This window comes from Zingiber officinale, chromosome 9B, assembly GCF_018446385.1.
Source record: "Zingiber officinale cultivar Zhangliang chromosome 9B, Zo_v1.1, whole genome shotgun sequence".
NCBI lineage: Eukaryota > Viridiplantae > Streptophyta > Magnoliopsida > Zingiberales > Zingiberaceae > Zingiber > Zingiber officinale.
The window spans coordinates 115,926,754-115,947,665 of NC_056003.1; the positions used below are offsets into that span (position 1 = coordinate 115,926,754).

General features: G+C 41.5%; 3 protein-coding genes across 7 annotated transcripts; 2 read left to right on the plus strand and 1 right to left on the minus strand.

Moving 5' to 3' along the window:
- Positions 1-808: 808 nt before the first annotated feature.
- Positions 809-7,017, plus strand: LOC122023668 (glycosyltransferase BC10-like). Its single transcript, XM_042581920.1, has 11 exons — positions 809-962; positions 1,586-2,089; positions 3,094-3,192; positions 3,518-3,618; positions 3,709-3,780; positions 3,907-3,997; positions 4,371-4,451; positions 5,471-5,530; positions 5,621-5,743; positions 5,867-5,905; positions 6,557-7,017. Exons 2-11 carry the CDS (start codon positions 1,706-1,708, stop codon positions 6,683-6,685), a joined length of 1,179 nt encoding a protein of 392 aa, XP_042437854.1. The 5' UTR covers positions 809-962; positions 1,586-1,705; the 3' UTR covers positions 6,686-7,017.
- A 287-nt stretch (positions 7,018-7,304) lies between these two features.
- LOC122025574 (probable inactive purple acid phosphatase 28) lies at positions 7,305-12,982 on the plus strand. 5 transcript variants are annotated; one of them, XR_006123763.1, is made up of 6 exons: positions 7,305-7,535; positions 7,614-7,761; positions 9,015-9,406; positions 9,632-10,117; positions 10,218-10,436; positions 12,508-12,982. XR_006123763.1 is itself a non-coding variant. In XM_042584402.1 (5 exons), the coding sequence occupies exons 1-4, from the start codon at positions 7,341-7,343 to the stop codon at positions 10,082-10,084; spliced, it is 1,188 nt and encodes a 395-aa protein (XP_042440336.1). In that variant the 5' UTR covers positions 7,305-7,340; the 3' UTR covers positions 10,085-10,117; positions 10,218-10,522. The 5 variants fall into 5 exon arrangements, 2 of the variants coding, with proteins under 2 accessions (XP_042440336.1, XP_042440337.1); XR_006123764.1 differs by lacking the exon at positions 12,508-12,982 and adding an exon at positions 11,203-12,410 and having other exon boundaries at positions 9,653-10,117; XR_006123762.1 differs by lacking the exon at positions 12,508-12,982 and adding an exon at positions 11,203-11,342.
- On the minus strand, positions 11,080-12,932 carry LOC122025573 (protein TIC 55, chloroplastic-like). Its single transcript, XM_042584401.1, has 2 exons — positions 12,537-12,932; positions 11,080-12,399 (listed from the first exon to the last, which is right to left on the minus strand). The coding sequence occupies exons 1-2, from the start codon at positions 12,905-12,907 to the stop codon at positions 11,175-11,177; spliced, it is 1,596 nt and encodes a 531-aa protein (XP_042440335.1). The 5' UTR covers positions 12,908-12,932; the 3' UTR covers positions 11,080-11,174.
- Positions 12,983-20,912: the final 7,930 nt, after the last annotated feature.

The following is a 20,912-nucleotide window of genomic DNA, read 5'->3' on the forward strand; positions in this document are numbered from 1 at the left end:
AAGATCTCATATGACAAACAACCATCCACTTAACACCTCAACTATATCCCTGGGGGTTTCATTAGATCCCAATACGTGTGGCAAAAGATAATTCGCTTGCCCCAGCGTCCCTGCTAACTCGTTCCCAGGGTAATATTCTTATGATAACATGGAGGAGGTAAATCACAGGTGGCTACTAGCGATTAGTGTAGGTGGCCAAAGTATGAGGAAGATATGCTAAGATGCGCCGAGTTTCAACTTCAAAACCTCATGTTATAATATCCTATGCCTCAACCACTGCACCGCCTTGAGGGTGATCGGTTTGTTCTCATGGAATTTTCTCACAGACCACTAGGGTAAATCGGGAAGCGTACGCGGTGGGCAGCTTAGAAGTCCATCATCCTTTGGTTGCGCGCCTCATTTGGAAGAATTTTTTTTACAAATACGTCATGACTAGGGATCGAATCGTTGAATACCTAGATGATAATTTAAATATCCTACCGTGATACCATAGTTCCCGGGAATTCATTGGATCCCAACACGACACTATCATTGGTGCATCAAAAGGACCCACAAATCCTCCAATAACGAAGAGGGTACACGGTGTCACCGTCTCGTGAAAAAAGCACGGCCGAAAAAGAATTCTCCGTCGCTGTTGATCCTCTCGATCCGGGATTTAGAAATCAACTTACAATTCGTACGAGGAAGCCTATCACTCCCGTGGACTCCGCAATTTTGTGACGGTCAAACGTCGTGTAGCAGTTTGATCCATGCAATTCTTGGATAGGATCCTTATTTTATGACGAAAAAGGCTTCTAGGGAGCGGAAATTTAAAGTGCTAAAAATCAACTTAATTGCGAAAAAGCACTCTTTCGAGTACCTTTCATCTTTTGTCTTTCTCACTCTCTCGATTGCTCGATCCTCGTCGAGCTTCCATTGAGCTAGCGGATTTCACTCAGCATCCGTTTCGCGGCCGATCTCGGGTTTGCCACTGTTCTCTCTTTGTTCTCCTCTATTTTGACGGATTGTTTTCCCCTTTTTTTTCTTGATTTTCATCCTGCTGTTGTAAGTTTTGTTAGAAGATTAGGTTTTGATTGTTTGGTTTCTCGCGGAGCTGAAGCTGTCGAAGAGGGACGAGAAGGTTTAGAGTGAGTGTGTGTGTGTGTTTTTTGAATTTGTTTGAGAGGATTGTTACTCATATTTTGTTCAGTATGATTGCGACTATGTTCCTCTTAATCAAAGTGTCTTGAGGAGTTTTTTCGGTGATTAGGGTCGCTTTTAACTGTAGCCATCTAATTTCCAGGTTGGAGAATTTAAAAAAGTTAGTTTGATTAGATTTCCTCTTTTCCGTTGGGATTTTGTTTACTGTGCAGTGTGGATATCACTATAGATAGGGCTCCCTTAAGACATATTGCTGCATATTCAAGGTGGAATCTGCCTTAAAATGTAGGCATGCTCGTCCACTTTCTTTTTCTCTGAATGATTAGTCAACTCTTGTCGATAATGAATTTTATGTTCTGAATTCAAAGAGTCAATTTTTTGGGACAGTCAACTTCTTTAGACTGCAAATAGCCTAAGTTAGGTTATTCTCTTTCTATTGTTTCAGGTTCCCTGTGCATCAGGAACTAACAGGTCATTACTTCCTGCTATGGCCTTTAGCAACCTGGAAGGTTCTGGCACGGGAAGATTTTGTTGATTTGTTTCATGGTCCAATGGGGTTGAGCAAATGCTGATTGCAGAGGCATGGTTACCAGACAGTAGTGACCGAAATATCATGCCTACTCCACGCCATAGAGCCCCATCAAGAAGGCCACATTGGATCATCAGCTTATTGCTGTTTGTATGCATTGCTGTAATTGCTCTATATGTTTATCCTCCCCAACGATATTCAGCATGCTACTTCTTGTCTTCCAAAGTCTGTGGTCCATTTACAGAGTGGCTTCCACCTGTGAGACGTGCTAGGTTTTATACAGATGATGAGCTCTTTGCACGTGTTGTTATCAGTGACATTTTGTCGGTGCACGTTGAGTCAAAGAATCCTAAAATTGCTTTCATGTTCCTAACCCCAGGTTCACTGCCCTTTGAGAAGCTTTGGGAGAGGTTTTTCCTGGTATGCATTAACTTGGATTTTCCTTTTTAGATAATTCAATATTTTCCTGGTAGGATTTGATTTAGGATGGATGTTTATTATGTTTATAACTTAATACACTGCATAAAAGTTCATATGCCAAATTCTATGGATGGAGGCCTTGTTGTAGTTTTTTCTTGATATAATTGAAGACTTCGGCCAACCCCGTCTAGTGGGATAATGCTTGGTTGTTGTCATATATACGTGAAGACTCTGCTAATCATTAGATGGCATAATGTTAAGTATTATTTGTACAGTGTTGACATTGGATAATGAAAGAGTTGCAATTAGGGGTGGCAACTTGCTGTGAATTGTTTACTACACATCATACCTTTTTGGTACATTCAAACTCCCACTGGTTCCGTGCCCACTATGAGTGCTTACTATTCTTTCCAATTCCATCCCATCGCTACTTGCAGGTACTGAGCAAACCCAAACATGACCACACTTTAACATATTTTGATACCTCTAATGTTATAAATAATAAAAAAAAGTAAACCTCTAAAATAGATAATTCAATGTTTCATAAATAAAATATATCTAAAAGTATGTAAGTCAGGCTTGAATGACGATATGCCCAATAAAATCTTTATATCAATATACCAATTCACCATGACCCATTTAAACTGATTGGGTAGGCATGGGTACCTGAAAATCCTATCCCATTGTCACCCCTGGCTGAAACAAAGTAAGATGATGAGCTGTGATGCTTGGTTAAATGAGAAATAGATGATTAAAGGGGTAGGCAATTCGTTGGTTTCTTGCATTAGTGTGTTGATTCTTGTCCAAAAATTAAAGAGGCGAATAATTTCTGGTTTGGCTTGATTTCTAGTTTCTAGGTAGATTTACTCAGTTTTTTTTTTAAAATTTTTGATGTATATTAATTTTTTTTTTACTTTCTCACTATCAGGCAAATAATTTCTGCAACATATCCACTGGCCATAACACAATCTCTCTCCTTCTGTGTTGTTTCTTTGTATATTTAGGGCCATGAAGATAGATTTTCTATTTATGTGCATGCATCAAGGGAACAACCAGCACATGTGAGTCCTTTATTCATTGACAAGGAAATTCATAGCGAAAAGGTACTTTGCAATAAATTCCTATTCTCCATTCTCATTTTGGAGCAAATCTTGTTGTACATGTGGCTAAATGTACAGTTTTTTATTTGGGCTGAAATTCCCTTCATTCGCCAAGCACTATGGATATAGACATTTTTGATCTACATATACAAATATATGGGCCATTAATATAATTCTTTGATACTAACAAATAAATATACACAAATTTCTGATTGCTCATCATCTAGAAGTGAGGATTCCATTTTAATGTTTATGAAAAAGCTGGAGTTATCTGGTTTTGGGAACTAGTATGTGCAAACACGTTTTTATTAATCCAATGGGCATGCAGGTGGCGTGGGGAAAAATTTCCATGGTTGATGCAGAAAAGAGATTATTGGCAAATGCACTCCAAGATAAAGATAATCAACATTTCGTGTTGCTCTCAGAGAGGTGTATCTTAGCAACTATATGATGCTTTCTCTTTTCAATTGATTAATGTTGTTCAGTCAGCATGTTGGTTTTTTACTTCTTGTTTGGCAGTTGTGTACCACTACACAATTTTGACTATGTGTACAATTATCTGTTGGGAACGAATGTCAGCTTTGTTGACTGGTAAATTACTTTAAAATATTATCCCCTCGTGATTATTGTCTATGTTTTTTCATGATTCTTTCAGTCATAGATAAATACACTGATTAAATTCTCAGCTTGTAAAAGTATTCCTTTCCTTATTTTCAGTTTTGAGGATCCTGGTCCTCATGGAACAGGCCGATATTCTGAACATATGTTGCCTGTGATTGAAAAGGAAGATTTTAGGAAAGGTGCACAGGTAAGCTATTCTACTTTGGCAGTGTAATGAGAATGGCTGAATCCAACTAGGTTCATTGTAGTTAAATTGGTTTGGGCGCATTGTAGTGAATGAATTATTGAGAGCAGTCAAGGGCTTCTAAAGTCACAAGTTTAATCTTAGGTTTCATAGTTTCTGTAATCCTGCTTGAAAAGTTTATTAAGTCAACCTCACTATGAAACAAATACCAATCTAACTTGGAACGTTGGTACCTAGGGTGCAACAAAATTAATTCGAGGATAGATTAGTTATTTCTTCCCTATCATGAATAAACTTGCAAGTGTATTATAAGCTGCATTGGTTCTTTTACACCATATTTTTCTTTTCTACATCCCAAGTGATATCCTTGTTACAGTGGTTCTCAGTCAAGCGGCAACATGCGGTGCTAATTCTGGCTGACAATGTCTACTATACCAAATTCAAGCTTTACTGCAGGGTAAGTTGTGGGTGTGGAGAGCCAAAGATCACATCAACAAGTAATTGTTTGCTATAAAAGATAGCTTGTCATTCTAAATCATCATATTTTACTCGATAGGTGATGTATGATGTCAAGTTATATAACTCCAGAAGGGTGGGGGTGCTTAAATTTTGTGAATATTTTTCCTATATTTTAATCTCTGACAATACATGTCCACCAATGCAATGACTCTGTTCTCTGTAATTCATATTTTCTCAATGCTTCTTATGACTGAAGTATAATAAAGGATAAATAAATCAGAATTTTGGTGGTCATTTGACTCGTGATGGCAAAAGGGTGATTCGCTCGCCCCTAGCGCCTCCGCCAACCTGTCCCCAGGCTAACACGGAAGAGGTAAATCACGGGTGGCTATTAGCCTTGGGCAGCTGATTGGTGATCATTTGACTCAGACTTCTATTGGTGGAGGCCTCATAGAATCCTTTTTAATTTTATTCATCGTTATTCATCTTATAATTATCATGCATCTACTTGCCATATAAAGAACTATACTTAAAGAATTACACTCTATTGTTCATATATTTACTATATGAATGAAATAATTATGCTTAAGATATGAGAATCATATGTTCCTAAGTTGGATGTTGATCTTGACAACCTTGCTGCTGGTGTAGATAAATGCTCAAAATATATTTGGAACTTTCTACTCGGGATCTTTTAAACATGATAAAGTTATAGTAATTGCTGATCTAAAGCTGGTTTCAGACCATCTAACTTCTTCGGTTGAACCATTCAGATTTTTTAAATGCATTATAAAAGAAAGAGCTGCCAAGGTTCTTTACCCACACATCCTGTGATAGTTGTACTCATCGTATTAGGCGTCCCAATTTACTGGAAGGATGTATGGTTTATGTCATCACATTATAATTTACTTTTGATTTATATGTTATATTTGTGGTCATCGAGCACATTCTTGTTATGATGCTTATTGGCTATCTCATTGGTAATGCTGCCCTTGCCATGTGTTTTGAATGCCACAGCCTGGGATGGAAGGACGCAATTGCTATTCTGATGAACATTATCTACCAACTTTTTTCAGTGTCAGTATATTTTTCGTCTTTTGATCCCCAACACCTGTAATCTATGCAAGATCAAAACTTTTTTCAATTTAACCTAGCTTTTGACTACAGATGGTCGATCCTACTGGAATAGCCAATTGGTCTGTCACCCATGTCGATTGGTCTGAAGGAAAATGGCATCCAAAAGCTTATAGGGCTCGAGATGTAACTTTTGAAATCTTCAAGAGCATTTCAGTATGTTCAACCTTCTTTCAATAGCTCATACAATGTGTTATTTTTTCATTTATGGATCTTTACTTGAGTTGGATATTGCAAACAGATAGAACCTACTAATTGTAATGATGCTATGATTTGCAGTCGATCGATGAGAGCATTCATGTTACAAGTGATTCAAAGGTAAAATTAGTAAATTTTCTTCCAGTTAGATATGTCCATAATTTCTGACGGTGTTATTGGCCACTTGAGTTGCTATGATATGAAAAAGTGTCTAGACATTGTTCCTTTTGTTGATCAATTGAAGTATAAGATTGATTTCCAATGCTACTGAAAATGTTGATAGTAAGATTACAAAGTCATCAAGCAACACTTCCAACTTGTAAAGTAAGACCTAGATGTGCACCCAATTGATATGGAGCATCAATTTAGTTCGGATTTTTACTGGCCCTCACAAAACTTATAGAAGTCAGTTTGGCATGCCGTGTATGTATTCCTTGGAATGGAATATCACTATTCCTTGGAATAAGAGTATGAGTTCCTTGGAATGAGGTAACTACTAGATACGAAGGATGATCCATAAAATGACAATTCTGTGAGAATTAGTATTCTGAAAGAATTCATAAGGAATAACACTATTCTTTGAACAAATACACCAAGAATTATGCTGCGATGGCATCCCAATCCCTCAGAATGACCAAATTGCTGAACATTGCTTGTTTTGTTTTTGAATCAGTGCATTTCTGTTTTAACATGCCTGCTCACTTCATTTGTTTCATCCCTTTTTTCACTGCATAACCAACTTATTTTTGCCTTTCTTGAATCGTGTCACAGAAACTGATACAGCGCAGACCTTGTCTATGGAATGGAATGAAGAGACCATGCTACTTATTTGCTAGAAAATTTTATCCAGAATCTCTTGATAATTTGTTGCATTTATTCTCCAACTACACCATCGTATAAGCTGGCACTCCAATCGCTATTCATTGACAATCAGGGATCAAGGAGACTGCAAGGAGATCAGAGTTGAAGACCCTTTTAAGATAGAGGCCATTGACACCCTTGTCAAGTGATCAAGGATTTTATTTTATCATGTTCATTTCTTGGTTTCTCTGCCATTTGAAGAGTCTCTTGTGTCTTCATTGAAGTTCTTTAGAGGTCAGAATAATATTCAGTTGAGAGACAACTCGATATTGTGTTGTATTCTACATTTCACAATTTTATTGTCTTAGTTTGACCTCTAAACTTTGTAATGCCTGGGATGTTTTCTTAAGGTCGACATAAGTTGTGTTTCAGATTTATTCAGTGAAAAAAAATAATTTTTATTTTTATTTCATTGTTTGAAAATAAAATTTTCTAGGGCAAATTAAAATTTTCTCATAAAATTTTTTGTTGGATAATTAAGTATAATATTACGGTTAAATTATTCAACGTCACCCAACTTGCTCATCCTTTAAAAAGTGGGCTGAAATTAATGGGCCTAATAATTGCGCCTATTTTGTTCCTTCAAGCCCGTCACGTGACGTTCCTCCCATCCGGCCCAATAAGAGTTGTCTCACGTGATGGGCGTCTACTCCCGCTACCCCTTCGTCAACGCGCGATTTCGCAGGAGAAGAGGATGCGCCGGCGTCCATGGCGTCGATCCTTCTTTTCGCATCTCGTACTCATCCTTTTCTTCCTCCCCCTCGTTCTCTTCCTCTGCCTCTCCCTTCTGTGGGTCGCATTTTTGGGCGCTGACGCCGTACCGAGGGTGAAGAGATCAGCTGAGCTCCCACTTCGATTCCGATCCGATGGCAGCTTCAAGATCCTTCAGGTGATTGATGTTTTCAGTTCGATCCCTCCTCGTAACTCGACGATCGCAATTTTTTTCATCGAGAACTGTCTCTACTAGGTGGCTGATATGCATTATGGGAACGGGCTGGTGACCCGGTGTCGAGACGTATTGCCGTCGGAGTCCTCCCGATGCACCGATGTCAACTCGACGGTGTTCCTAAAGAGGATGATCGAAGCGGAGAGGCCCGATCTGATTGCATTCACAGGTTTGTATGCTGGTTCTTCTGCTTCTGGTACTCGGCTGTTCTTCAGCCAGAAAGATTGGATTTGTCTTTGAGGCTTTGGATACATCTTCACTTTCTTAGTTTTGCAAATCCATATATTCTTAATACGAATAGTTAGCTGATTTTTCGTTAACTATCTATCATGCTTCTTCCACAAAAATTTCTCTTCTTTAGATTTTTGTTCTCAAATGGAGTTCTAGAGTTGTGCTACTGGTGAAGCAATTTTTTTCTTTTTCCTGCATCTCTTTTAACCTTTTAAGAATGATACGAGCGAACTCGTTTTCACTTTCCAAACTGTATTAGTATATAAGAACCTTTCATGGGAAAAACTCAAAATCTTATCAAATTTGTGAAGGTTTTAATGTTTTTAATTAAGATTTTTTTTTTGTTTATTAATTTGTTAAGGCGAGGATTTACAAACTTCCTGGTCTTTCCTCCTTATTTTTCTGTTACTGCCTTTTTAGATTCAATCACCATGGTCCTTCTATCAGAAGGTTGTATAGAAGTAGAAGATACAAATTTAAGCGTGGCAGCTAGTTCAGAACACAGTATGAAAGCACAAAGCACAAAACAAGTGCACAAGATATGAAACTAAAGAGCATCGAAGATCCAAAACCAAGTGTTAACCAAACATTAAGGACTTTTGAGACACAACACAGAAATGGAACACAAGGAGAAATACCGTGTCATTCGCTAGACAGATCAATAGGATCAATCCATCAAGCAGTGTTGACCTGCCTCAAACCAAAGACCTGCCACATTCCCATTCATTTGAGCCATCCGACTATGAGATTGACTGGTTGAGATATATGTGGAATCTGCAGACCCAGTATAGATACACACCTGATGAAGAGAATTTGCTGATGTTTATTTACCCCAACTAGCTAACCATGATGCAAGTCAAACCATTGGTAAAGTCTCGTGTTCTGTTTGCGAATCCTTAGTGGAAAATAAGATCCCTTTTTGGTTGATCCATAAAGTATACATCCAACCATGTGCAGCGGAATTAGCCTACTTGAAAACCACTTCTGAAGCGCAATACTCCATCTCCTTTACCTCCAACTTTTCCATTTTACATATTATAGTCAGTTTAAAGATCAGAGAACGTATAAAACCACCCTTTGAGAGGCATTGCAAACAGAAGCCTATTCTTTCTTAAATTTCCATGTTCTGCATGTAAATTAACTTATCATGTCTCAGGTGCTTCTATGCATGTAGAGTTTTCATCTTTACAGGGGATAACATATTTGGCGCCAGCGCTACGGATGCTGCAGAATCCCTTTTCAAAGTCTTTAGACCTGCCATGGAATCCAGGATTCCCTGGGCAGCAATCTTGGGCAATCATGATCAGGAGTCAACCATGCCAAGAGTGGAGTTGATGTCATTTATCTCACTTATGGATTATTCAGTGGCCCAAGTAAATCCATCAGGTTTTTTGGTAGATGGATATGGGAATTACGACATCAATGTGCATGGAGCATGGGATTCTGGACTGGCTAATACCAGCGTTCTCAATCTCTACTTCCTTGACAGTGGTGATCGTGCTATGGTCGGTGGACGGAGAACTTATGGATGGATAAAGGATTCTCAATTGACTTGGCTTCGAGCTGTTTCTGAAGATCTACAGGTTGGTGATTTAGTCATAACAGTAGCACCCGAGTTCCCAACATATACAAACAATCATAACTTACTGTTAATTGCATTCTACATTTCTATTTATACTATTTATATGTCAAAGCTTCTAAAAAAATTCCAGCCTAGATGCTTTGCTTCACTAACATTACTATTTATATGTCAAAGCTTGTAATACAAACTCAAGAATAGATGCATCACTTTGCTTACTTGCTAACAGAGATCATCAAATCTACAACAGAGCAGGTACCCAGCTCCTTCGCTATCATTCTTCCACATTCCAATTCCAGAGGTTCGAGAGCTGTGGTTTAAGGGTTTCGTAGGCCAGTTCCAAGAGGCAATTGCTTGTTCTTCTGTCAACTCTGGGGTCCTTCAGACCCTTGTCTCCATGGGAGATGTAAAGGCAGTATTCATTGGCCATGACCATCTGAATGATTTCTGTGGAAACTTAGATGGTATATGGTTCTGCTATGGCGGTGGCTTCGGTTATCATGGGTATGGAAAACCCAGTTGGCGAAGGCGAGCAAGGGTAGTTTTGGCTCAACTTGGAAAAGGGAAAGGGACATGGATGGGCGTTGAGGTGATCAAGACCTGGAAGCGGTTGGATGATGATAAGCTGACTAAGATCGATGAGCAGGTGCTTTGGAGACGAGATCCATGGGAGGACCAATGACATTTATGCCTCTCGGTGCCTTGCACATCACTCGTAAGCATATAATTTCAATTATTACCTCTCGATTGCATGATTTGCAGCTATTGTTTTCATTAGCATGAAGTGTAAGAAAGTGCCACTCTTTTTTATGCAGGAAAAGAAGTATCTTTCTTGCTTAGGTCCATTTGTTTAGATGGTATATGGTTCCGCTATGGAGGCGGCTTCAGTTGTTTTGCAACGGGTTAGCGAAGGCGAGCAATGGTAGTTTCTGCCAAACCTGGAAATCGTTAAGGCACATGGATGGAGATCGAGATGAAGTGATCCTCCGGAGGAACCTTAACATTTACGCAGCATGGTGTCTTGCGTTTCATTTGTAAGTACAGAATTATCATTTATTACCTTGATGGTTGCTATGTTTATTCTCTAGTTGTGAATTTTAAAAATTGATCTTTTGTTCTATTGTAGTTAGACCCTCCTCCTTTGGAATGACTGAATATAGTTGCTTCAATCTCATTCTTGTAACGATCATGTTAGTAGAAGCTCACTCGTGTCGAATTGAAATAATGATTGATTCGTTATCAACTAGTAGGGTTAACATGTGTAACATAAATTGTCACCCTTGGACATTGCTTAAGAGAGCAAGTAGACGTCAAAGTAAAAGATTAAACGAGCTTTAGGAATCCTTTGACGAAAATTACTTAAAAGTATCTAAAATGGTTGCATAAATCCACAAGAAATGGAGTTGTATCTAAAATTTTTGTAGTTGATTGTCTTTAATGATGTATTTAGTCATTCATTAACAAAATGCTTATAACCTGTTATGAAGTTGACTTTACGAAGCCAGGCGGGATCCGTCCTCTTAGGAAATAGGAATCTCCTTTATGCCTACCCAAAATCTAGTGAAAATGTCACCGGTTAAACCTTAAAGTCAAAAACATATCTAGGGTCAAATTTGTCAACACGACTTGATAATGTTAGTTAGTTTTGACTTCGTTCCACTTGATTGACTGCTCCTATAATAAGAAACATGATACTATTTTAATTATTTATTGAAATTTAAAGTCAAATCTTGTGGCTACCGATCGATCGCTGCGGCTGTGAAAATTAACGCTCACAATTTTCTGTGTGATCGAATGAAGTTGGTGGTGATGAGATCGATCGCGGCGGAGCAAGCGAAAGATCCGGCCACAAACAGCGCCGCCGCCGCAAGCAGAAGCGCCTTCGCCCGCAGCCCCGCTGCTAGGATAGCCGCCCCAACGGCCGCGGCGGCGGCCGCGAGCAGCGCCTTGTTCCACCCCCGGAACGCCTTCAGGTCATTCCTGCACTGCTTGCAGTGCACCACGTGGCGGTAGTACCGGTTCGCCGGGTTCGGCGCGTGCCGCTCGCCAACGCCTCCCTTGGCCGGGAACGTGGCGGACATCCCCGCGACCACGCCGACCGGCGCCTGCTCCACCACCGCCGGCTCCTTCGGCGGGGAGATAGTCGCGTGCCCGAAGTGGTACGGCATGCCGTGGCCGGCGCGGTCCATCCACTTTCGGTACTCCGCCACCCACGTGTCCGACGATCTCAGGTTTAGGTAGAGGTCTCTGGTGGGGCGGCGCTCCTTCACGAGCACCTCGTTCTGCGACGAGAGGAAGCCCATGTCCTGCTCGAAGACGCTGCATTGGTTCTGGTGGATGAACCAGTCGGGGATGAGCTTGAAGAAGCCTGGCCGGGCGCTGGCGCCGAACCGGGCAATGAGCATTGACTTCCCCTGCCCCGTCGGCCGGCAGAGGAACAACGCCGACAGGTACTGCTTCTCTCCCTTCTTGTCGATTTGTTCTACATCGTTGGAGAGGACGCAGGGGGCTTGAAAGCGGAGGAAGCTCCACTGCCCGGGCCGCGTCCTTGGCCGCCCCCACCGGCCGGCGAAGCCGCGGGCGGTGCGCTCGGTGACCTCGAACTCCAGCGGCTGCGCCTCCTCACGGCGGGCGGACCAGTCAGTGCGGTCGTGGGAGATCGGCACGTGCGCCGGGTCCATCAAGTTCTCGAGAAGGATGGAGTGGTCGTAGGGCAGCTCATGGACGGAGGAAATGGCCTGAAATCCCGGCCGGTCGTAGTGCTCGAACCATGGCAGTTTCAAGTTCACCGGCGGGGTCTTGTCCGACATCCAAACCCACACCACCCCCTGCGAATCGCGCACCTCGTACGACCTCACGCACGCCGCGCGAGGGATCTTCGCCGACTCCGGCAGCTGCGGGATCTTCACGCACCGGCCTTCGCCGGCGAACTGCCAGCCGTGGTAGAGGCACTCCAGGCGTCCATCCACCAATTGCCCCTCCGACAGCTTCGCCAATCTGCATCAAAATAAAAAAAAAATCGTTTTGCCCCAAATTTTAGTGCTTTAAATCCGAAGAAATCTGCATCAAAATCAATTTTTTTTCTTCTTTTCGCCCCAAATCTAGGGTTGTAGATCAGAAGAAGCCAAGCACACCGGTGAGGGCATCTGTCCTCGAAGCAACGGAGGACGCCGTCGCCGTCGCGGAAGAGGACGAGCTGCTTGTCGAAGACGGAGAGGCCGAGCGGCGCGTCGTTGGGGACTTGCTCCGTCAAGTACAGCGGGTACCATTCCTCTCTCCAATCGTACTCTGCCACGTCTTCCTCCACCTCAGCTTCCGCCGGAACCAGCACCTCCTCCCTCCCGACGTCCTCCGCGGCTACCGCCGCCCGACACCTTCCGCTTCTTCTACTCGTCCTCTCGATCACAAGCTCCCTTCTCGACATCGAAGGAAGGCGAGCGGAGGAACATTCGAGGGATTTGTGAAAGGAGAGAAGGCAGACGGAGGCGAAGCCCAAGAGAGCCATCGATCGGTGTTGTGTCGTGTCTCTCACTCTCTCCCTGTTTAATCTTCATCCTGCAAAAAGTATTATTATTTTGCATTTTTTTCAGTCCACAAAAAAAAAATTTATAACAAATTTAGTAAGTTATTATGCAAAGGAGTTTGATTGGAAAAAGAAAACTAATTTGGATTTATCTGTTTATGTCAACAGCTAGAAAAATAATTTATTTTCAAAATAATTTACTCAACAATAAAAAATTTATTTCGTAATACTTCCGGTTCAATAAAATTCCGCCAAACCAAATCGAACCGTCCGTCGAAGCGATTGTTTTTAGACCATCTCTAATCCATAATATCATATTTAGTGTAGTTTTTACATTAAAATGATGTATTTTTAGTACTAAACATTATTTTAACTCTAATCCATCCTCACTATATTGTTAGGATCGGTTGACCTAGAGGAGGGGGGGTGAATGACTCACTTCTTTTGCTGACCAACTTTGTTTTGCACAGCGAAAATCTGAAGGCAATGCTAACATCGGTATTTACTTGGTATCCACCTCCTCAAGGAGGTGACTAATCCAAGGATCCACACCACTCACACTCTTTCACTATTGAAAACCCTCCTTCTCGAAATTACACCGAAGGTGGAGAAACCTTAACAGAAATACACCTCTCCCTTTTCTTCAAAATAAATATCACAAACGCTACAAAGAAGAAGTAGAGAAAGATTACAATATTTAACCAACTTCTTCTTTGCAGGTGAGATTTCAGTACGTAGTAGAGAGGAGCTTGAACCCTTTGCTTTGAATCTTTATCACTTGAGAGCTTTTAAAAGGCTTGGAGAGCAATGGAACAGTATATGTTTTGTTGTGCTTGTTTTCCCGTTTCTTTCCGTGTTTTATACGTTGAGAAAACTAGCCGTTTCTCACGCCGCCGTCGCCGTGGATCGATTGAAGTCATATTCCAATCGATTCACAACTATCCGTTGGAGGCCATCGCGTCAAGATCAACGGTGCAGATTCTTTTATTTGACTTGGATCGATTGGAGATAGCGTTTGAATCGATTCAGCCGCTTGCTCATGAAATCGCAGCTTCTTGAATCGATCGGCCGATCGATTCAATACATTGAATCGATCGGCTGATCGATTCAGAGTGATTCTATGCTTCGCAAAGAATGTTCACGGATCGATCGGCCGATCGATTCAATCCCTTGAATCGATCGGCCGATCGATTCAGTACCTTGAATCGATCGGCTGATCGATCCAGACGCATTCTGTGCTGCGCAGAACTTTACTAATTGATCAGCCAATCGATTGCCTTACCTTCAATCGATCGGCTGATCGATTCAGAGGCAATTTGTCGCACAACCATGTCTGAATCGATTTTCCAGTCGATCTCTGACAGTGAGCCTATCACACACATAATCTTGTGACTTGCAGGAGCTTCTCTTGCCAAGAATCCGATCCCCGACCTTCTTGGACTTCTCTTGCCTTGCATCTGGTCTTCTGACCTGCAAGAACTCTTTTTGCCAAGAATCCAGTCCTCGACCTTCTTGGTCTTCTCTTGCATCTGGTCTTCTGACCTGCAAGAAACTCCTCCTGCAAACTCACAATGCATGTTAGTTCCACCGTATTAACCTAAACTTAAATAATTGTCAACACATTGAAACTTCCAGGGCATGATTGCACCAACAATCTCCCCCTTTTTGATGTTTGACAATCTATTTAAGTTTAGACTAATTTCCAATACAATGATAAATAATGATTGTAGCTTACTGAAATAATAATTGCATAATTGCAGTAAGCTTGATTTTAATTTACTACGATAGGCATAAGCAATAAGCATGAACTTCAACATAGATCTCCCCCTTTGTCAAAAATCAAAAATAAATAACTCCCCCTCAATAAGTGCACAAGGCAAATATGATAAATCCAAGGAATGCTCCCCCTAAAACACATATATCAATAGAACATAACAACACTGAAGAGTAGAATCAAAAGGAGAGTGTAGCAAAAACATATATCATACATTCAAAATACAAGAGAGTTCACAAAAAGGACTCCAGAATAACCATCCATACAACAAATAAAAACATATCACAGAGGAACATAAAACTCGATAAGCTCGTCGCCAGGAGGAGGGGGATCAGGATCAGCAGCTGGAGCAGACGTAGTAGAGGGGGAACAGGGGCGGGGATGGACCAGACTGAGACGGGTGAACCGTCACCCACGAGCCCACTAAGTCCACCAGTGTATCCAGAGTCCGCTGCATCGAAGTTTGCTGCTGGACCACGGTATCCAACGTGGTACGCAGGCTGGCTACCTCCAGGGTCAGCTCCTCAAGGCGAGTGGAAACCGTCTCCTCAAGAGTCGGAGAAGCTGGCCCGGGGAACTCCTCCTCAGCCTCATCCTCCGCAGGAGCCAAGGCCTGTGCATCCCCCCTGTGGCGAGCTCGGGGTCCCTCCCCAAAAGCACGGCCATCGATCCATCTAACTCCAGCTGGACCACCAATCAGACCCGACTTCTTGAAAGAGCGTGAAGAAATCCGAGAATAAGCCACGATCATGTGCTCCAAACGTCCCCTGGAGACATCAACCTTCTGGGACGCCAGCCAATCTGTGATAAGATGCCCGAAAGGCATATGTATTGTCTGCTGCACGGGCTGGGTGAAATGGATGATGCAATGAAAGATATTCAGAGTGATGTTGATGTCAAGGGAATGACGAATGGCGTAGAGAGCAAACATATGAGGCGGTCGTAGAGTGGCTAGGGCACGAGAGGCAATGGGGAAGAGACAATTGATGATCACTTTAAACAAAGCGGCATTTTCAGCCGATAACTCAAGAGAAGAGAATTTGGTGACATGAGCATCTGGCCCATCCGGACGCGGACGACCAAAGAGAAATTGATGCATGGATGCGATGCTAATACGCTCAAAAGGTGGAGGGAGCTCATCGGGAAGAGTGGGATAAAAGACAAAATCATTATCTGAAGATAGACATTTAAGATAAGATTGAAGAATCTCATAGGAGAAGTCTAGGCTCCGTTTTGCGACACGAGTACGATAATGTACACCATCTGTAGTGTGTAAATTATTATAAAATTCGGAGACTAGACCTATATTGATATCCCTCTCACAAGTCAACAAGGAGTCAAGTTTATAATGTTTGAACCTATTACAGGTATCAAAGCAAGATGATCTATAATATTGCAAATTCACTGATCTAGGGGATATAAGTTTGAAAGCATTTTTGGTGAAAGCTTGTTGCATTGCAGCATTTGGAAACCTAGGGTCAGTGGGAGGTTGAGGACGTGAGGAAGGGACAGACGACCCTTCGCCCGATTCATGGACCTTTTGTTTCTTTCTGTGGGATAGAAAACAAATGCACGAGATGCCCAGGGTTGACAGTGAACGGGAAGGAATACAAAGTGCGTGAGGAAGGGACAGTGAATGGTTTGACAGTAATGCAAAGATTCAAGGATAATGCAAGTAATGTGATCCGGCGGTAAAAATCCGGAACCCCATAAGAAGGAGTCAACGCTGAGAGAAGGTCAAAGGGTCCAGTGGCTCGCCGGAAAAGGGCGAGCTGACCGGACTCAGAAGAAAGGAAAATTTGATAGTAAAAGGCACCCTGGCAGGGACCAGGGTTCCGACGCTCAAATAAAGCAGTGCGTAATGACCGAGCGGAAGGAGGTGCCGCCCGGACGGCGCAAAGAATCAAGGCCGTCCGGACGACATTCATCGTCCGCCCGGCGGGCCGGACACCCCAGTCAGACGGTGGGTAAAAGATGGGGACATCTTCTGACAGCCGTCAAGTCGTATGGCTATGCCATACTTCTAGTCTGACAACGGGTGGTCCTGCCGTCCCATCAAAGAACATGCTCGGACTGTGGCAACATGGTGTCAGGTAAGCTCTCTGACAAGTGCATACCGTGGTATGGGTTGCTGACACGTACGCACCTCGGCGGGCGTGCATCAGTTCCTTCTCCGTCCTATATAAAGAGGCTATTACTTCGCCAAAGGTACGCATGATACAAATTTGGCAGCCACTTTCTCCACCACTTACCTGACTTGAGCGTCGGAGGGTCGTCGCCGGGAACCCCTTCCCGGCTAGACTTTCGTGCAGGATCGCCGGAGCTTCGTTCGACCAGCCGGAGATTCACCCCATCGACTAGGAGCGTGCCGCGTGCCCAGTGTCCGTTGGCTCCTGGTTCGGACAGGATCATAATGCAATGCATGAGGGATAATGCAATGCACAAAGACATACAAAAATACAGATTAGGTCAAGAATAGGAGCAAAAAAAAAAGAACAACAAGGACTAGAGCAACGAGTTTTACCTAGGTTTAGGGTTTTGAGTCCGCATTTTGTGTGAGGACGCGGAGAAGAGGAAAGGAGCTGTCCAGTGTGTCGAGAGAGAACTGGAAGAGAAGTGGAATAGCTCCTCTTCGCCGGAGAGACACGCCGGAGTGACGATCGAGACAGGCAGAACCGTCGCCTGGGAAGTCGCCTAGGGCAAAAGCCGCGTCGAGAGAGAGAACGAGAAAAGAAAAAAATTAAGGGATCGATTCGGATCCACGGATTTAAGACGGGTTTTAGGGCTTCGATCGATCGACCGATCGATTGAGAGTAATTGAATCGATCGGTCGATCGATTCACAATGCTTCTGTGAAAGTCGAACAAAAATCTGAATCGATCCATGGATCGATTCAGACGCCTTCTGTGGAAAAACGAAAGGGTGTCTCAATCGATCCATTGATCGATTGAGGTTCTCTGAATCGATCCATTGATCGATTCAGATGCCTTCTGTGGCCAAGTGCGAGCCTCCCAATCGATTCACCAATCGATTGGGAAGCCTGATAGTTCTGCATGTCTGAAAAACTTTCAGAACCAAGATTTGGAAAAGCACAACTAATTGTACACGACTCCAAAAATCATGAAATTTTGCGTAGACACTATATATGTCCCATATTATCAAGGAAAAATAAAGTTTAATAAAAATAAACTCGTCTTAATGAAAACTTACACAAAACCACAAATTATTGAAAACTTCAAAAATATGAGGAAGTTTGTATCTATCTTTTTCATAATAATCCCCATCCAATAACACACTTCAACCAATGTTTCAGAAGTAAGTTGTGACATGATCAATTGGAAATTTCCAATCATAATCGTAGGGCAACGGGCACATGAGTTGTACACTTGCTTTCCCTATGATTGGACAAATGAATGTTTCATGTGAAAATCATTTTTCTTGGCCAACTTAATGCATCATAACAAGCATTATGACCAAGATAAATGTTCCTAACCTCTCACCCCCATCTAAATCACACAAAGAAGATAACCCTATGTGTTTGTGAGAGGTAAAAATTAAGGTGAAAAACTCAAAGGCTCTACCTATAAAGTGACCATGGAGGATTTGATTTAATCAATACAACACATTCCCAATTCTCTTCTAAGAAAGCTAAATTCAACTTCGGGAAGAGGTTTGGTGAAGATATCGGCTAAGTTAGATTTTGATCCAACATAATTTAAAATGATATCACCTCGAGTTACATGATCACGGATAAAATGATGTTTAACCTCTATGTGTTTCGTTCTTGAATGATGAACGGGATTTTTTGTTAAGTTGATTGTGCTCACATTATCACAAAGTACTTGAACATTGTTATAGGTAAGTTTATAATCTTCTAGAGTATGAGTCATCCACAATAATTGCGATACACACTCTCCCATGGTAATATATTCCGCTTCGGTTGTGGAGAGAGCTACACAATGTTGTTTTCTACTTGACCAACTTACTAAAGAGGACCCTAGAAATTGACAACTACCACTAGTGCTTTTGCGATCCAACTTGCATCCGGCATAATCGGAATCGGTATAGCCCACTAGGTCAAAAGTTTCGGTTCTAGGATACCAAAGACCAACATTTTGAGTCCCCTTGAGATAACGAAGAATTCGCTTAACGGCACTCAAATGTGACTCCTTGGCACAAGATTGATACCTAGCACATATACCTACGGCGAAAAGTATATCCGGTCTACTAGCCGTGAGATAGAGAAGACTTCCTATAGCACTACGATACACTTTGGAGTCAACTTCTTTCCCCTCAATGTCTTTATCCAACTTAGTATTTGTGGCCATGGGGGTAGATATTTCCTTTGCATTTTCCATTCCAAATTTCTTAAATAGCTCTTTGACATATTTGGATTGATGAATGTAAATGCCTTCTTTTGTTTGCTTAATTTGTAATCCTAGGAAAAATGTCAACTCACCAACCAAACTCATTTCGAATTCACTCTCCATGTGATTAATGAATTCATTTAAAAAATCTTTATTTGTGGAACCACAAATAATGTCATCTACATATACTTGGGCCACAAACAAATCATTACCATTATTTTCCAAGAATAAAGTAGGATCAATTTTTCCTCTATGAAACCCTTTTGATACTAGAAATGTTGACAATCGTTCATACCAAGGCCGATGAGCTTGTTTTAGTCCATATAAGGCCTTTTTTAAGTTTATATACATGGGTTGGACACTCCAAATTTTTAAATCCCGGTGGTTGCTCAACATATACTTCTTCCTTTATTACACCATTTAAAAATGCTGATTTTACATCCATTTGGTACAATTTGAAGCCCTTGTGGGCGGCAAAGGCCAACATCATTCTAATTGACTCCAATCTTGCTACGGGTGCATAAGTTTCATCATAGTCCAACCCTTCTACTTGATTGAAACCCCTAGCGACCAATCTAACTTTGTTTCTCACCACTATCCCTTTATCATCAAGTTTGTTCCTAAAAACCCATTTTGTATCAATAATTGATTTGTTGTTAGGCCTAGGAACTAAATCCCAAACTTGACTTCTCTCAAATTGAGATAATTCATCTTTCATTGCTAAAATCCAATCCGGATCAAACAAGGCATCATCAATGGTTTTTGGTTCTATTTGAGATATTAGGGCAACTTGACTTCCTTCATTTCTAAAGTAAGATCGAGTTCTCACTCCTTGAGTAATGTCTCCTACTACTTGATCTAAGGGATGATTTACATGAGTCCTAATAGGTCTTGAGTCTTGATTTGTTATAATTTTGGGTTCAAGTGGCAAAGGTTCATTTTTCTCACCATCACTTTCTTGATTTTCTTCTCCTTGATGATTTACCTCATTTAGTGTTAGTTTCTCTAACTCAAATTGTAATTCTTCATTGTTTGTTCTTATAGCGTTTAAAGAGGGATTTTCTTCAAATACAACATCTATTGATTCTTCAACTAGTTTTGATCTTTTGTTGTAAATTCGGTATGCCTTGCTATGACTTGAGTATCCTACAAGAATCCCCTCATCCGCCTTAGCGGAAAACTTTCCCAAGTGATCCTTGGTGTTTAGAATATAGACCTTACACCCAAATACTCTAAGATGCTTAATTGTAGGTTGTTTACCAAACCACAATTCATGAGGTGTTTTTCCTAGAAACTTATGTATTAAAGTTCGATTTTGGACATAACAAGCCGTATTGATTGCTTCGGCCCATAGGAAACTATGTAGTGAATATTCATTTAACATGCTCCTAGCGGCCTCTTGTAACACCCTATTTTTCCTCTCAACAACTCCATTTTGTTGAGGTGTTCTAGGGGTTGAAAACTCATGTTTGTAGCCTTTTTCCATACAAAAACTTGTGAATCTATCATTTTCAAACTCACCTCCATGATCACTTCTTATTTTGTTTATCTTATGAGCCTTTTCATTTTCTACTCTATTACAAAAAACAATCAAGGTATCTAGAGTTTGATCCTTATGTTTCAAGAAAAACACCCATGTATATCTAGTGTAATCATCCACAATTACAAAGCAATATCTACTACCATTTAAAGAACTATATTTGCTACTATCAAATAAATCCATGTGAATGAGCTCTAAAGCATTTGAAGTACTTACAACATTTTTACCTTTATGAGTAGCTTTGGTTTGCTTACCCATTTGACATGCATCACATATTTTGTCCTTTTGAAACTTCAACTTTGGCAA

Bases quoted from the DNA above. Each gene is read 5' to 3' on its own strand.
- LOC122023668 (XM_042581920.1), top strand. From the start codon at position 1,706: ATGCTGATTGCAGAGGCATGGTTACCAGACAGTAGTGACCGAAATATC. The intron at 3,193-3,517 runs GTACTTTGCAAT...ATGGGCATGCAG, and splicing joins AGGAAATTCATAGCGAAAAG to GTGGCGTGGGGAAAAATTTC. The intron at 3,781-3,906 runs GTAAATTACTTT...CCTTATTTTCAG, and splicing joins AATGTCAGCTTTGTTGACTG to TTTTGAGGATCCTGGTCCTC.
- LOC122025574 (XM_042584402.1), top strand. From the start codon at position 7,341: ATGCGCCGGCGTCCATGGCGTCGATCCTTCTTTTCGCATCTCGTACTC. The intron at 7,762-9,014 runs GTTTGTATGCTG...TCATCTTTACAG, and splicing joins CGATCTGATTGCATTCACAG to GGGATAACATATTTGGCGCC. The intron at 9,407-9,631 runs GTTGGTGATTTA...ACTTGCTAACAG, and splicing joins CTGTTTCTGAAGATCTACAG to AGATCATCAAATCTACAACA.
- LOC122025573 (XM_042584401.1), bottom strand. From the start codon at position 12,907: ATGGCTCTCTTGGGCTTCGCCTCCGTCTGCCTTCTCTCCTTTCACAAA. The intron at 12,400-12,536 runs GTGTGCTTGGCT...ATTTTGATGCAG, and splicing joins GAGGACAGATGCCCTCACCG to ATTGGCGAAGCTGTCGGAGG.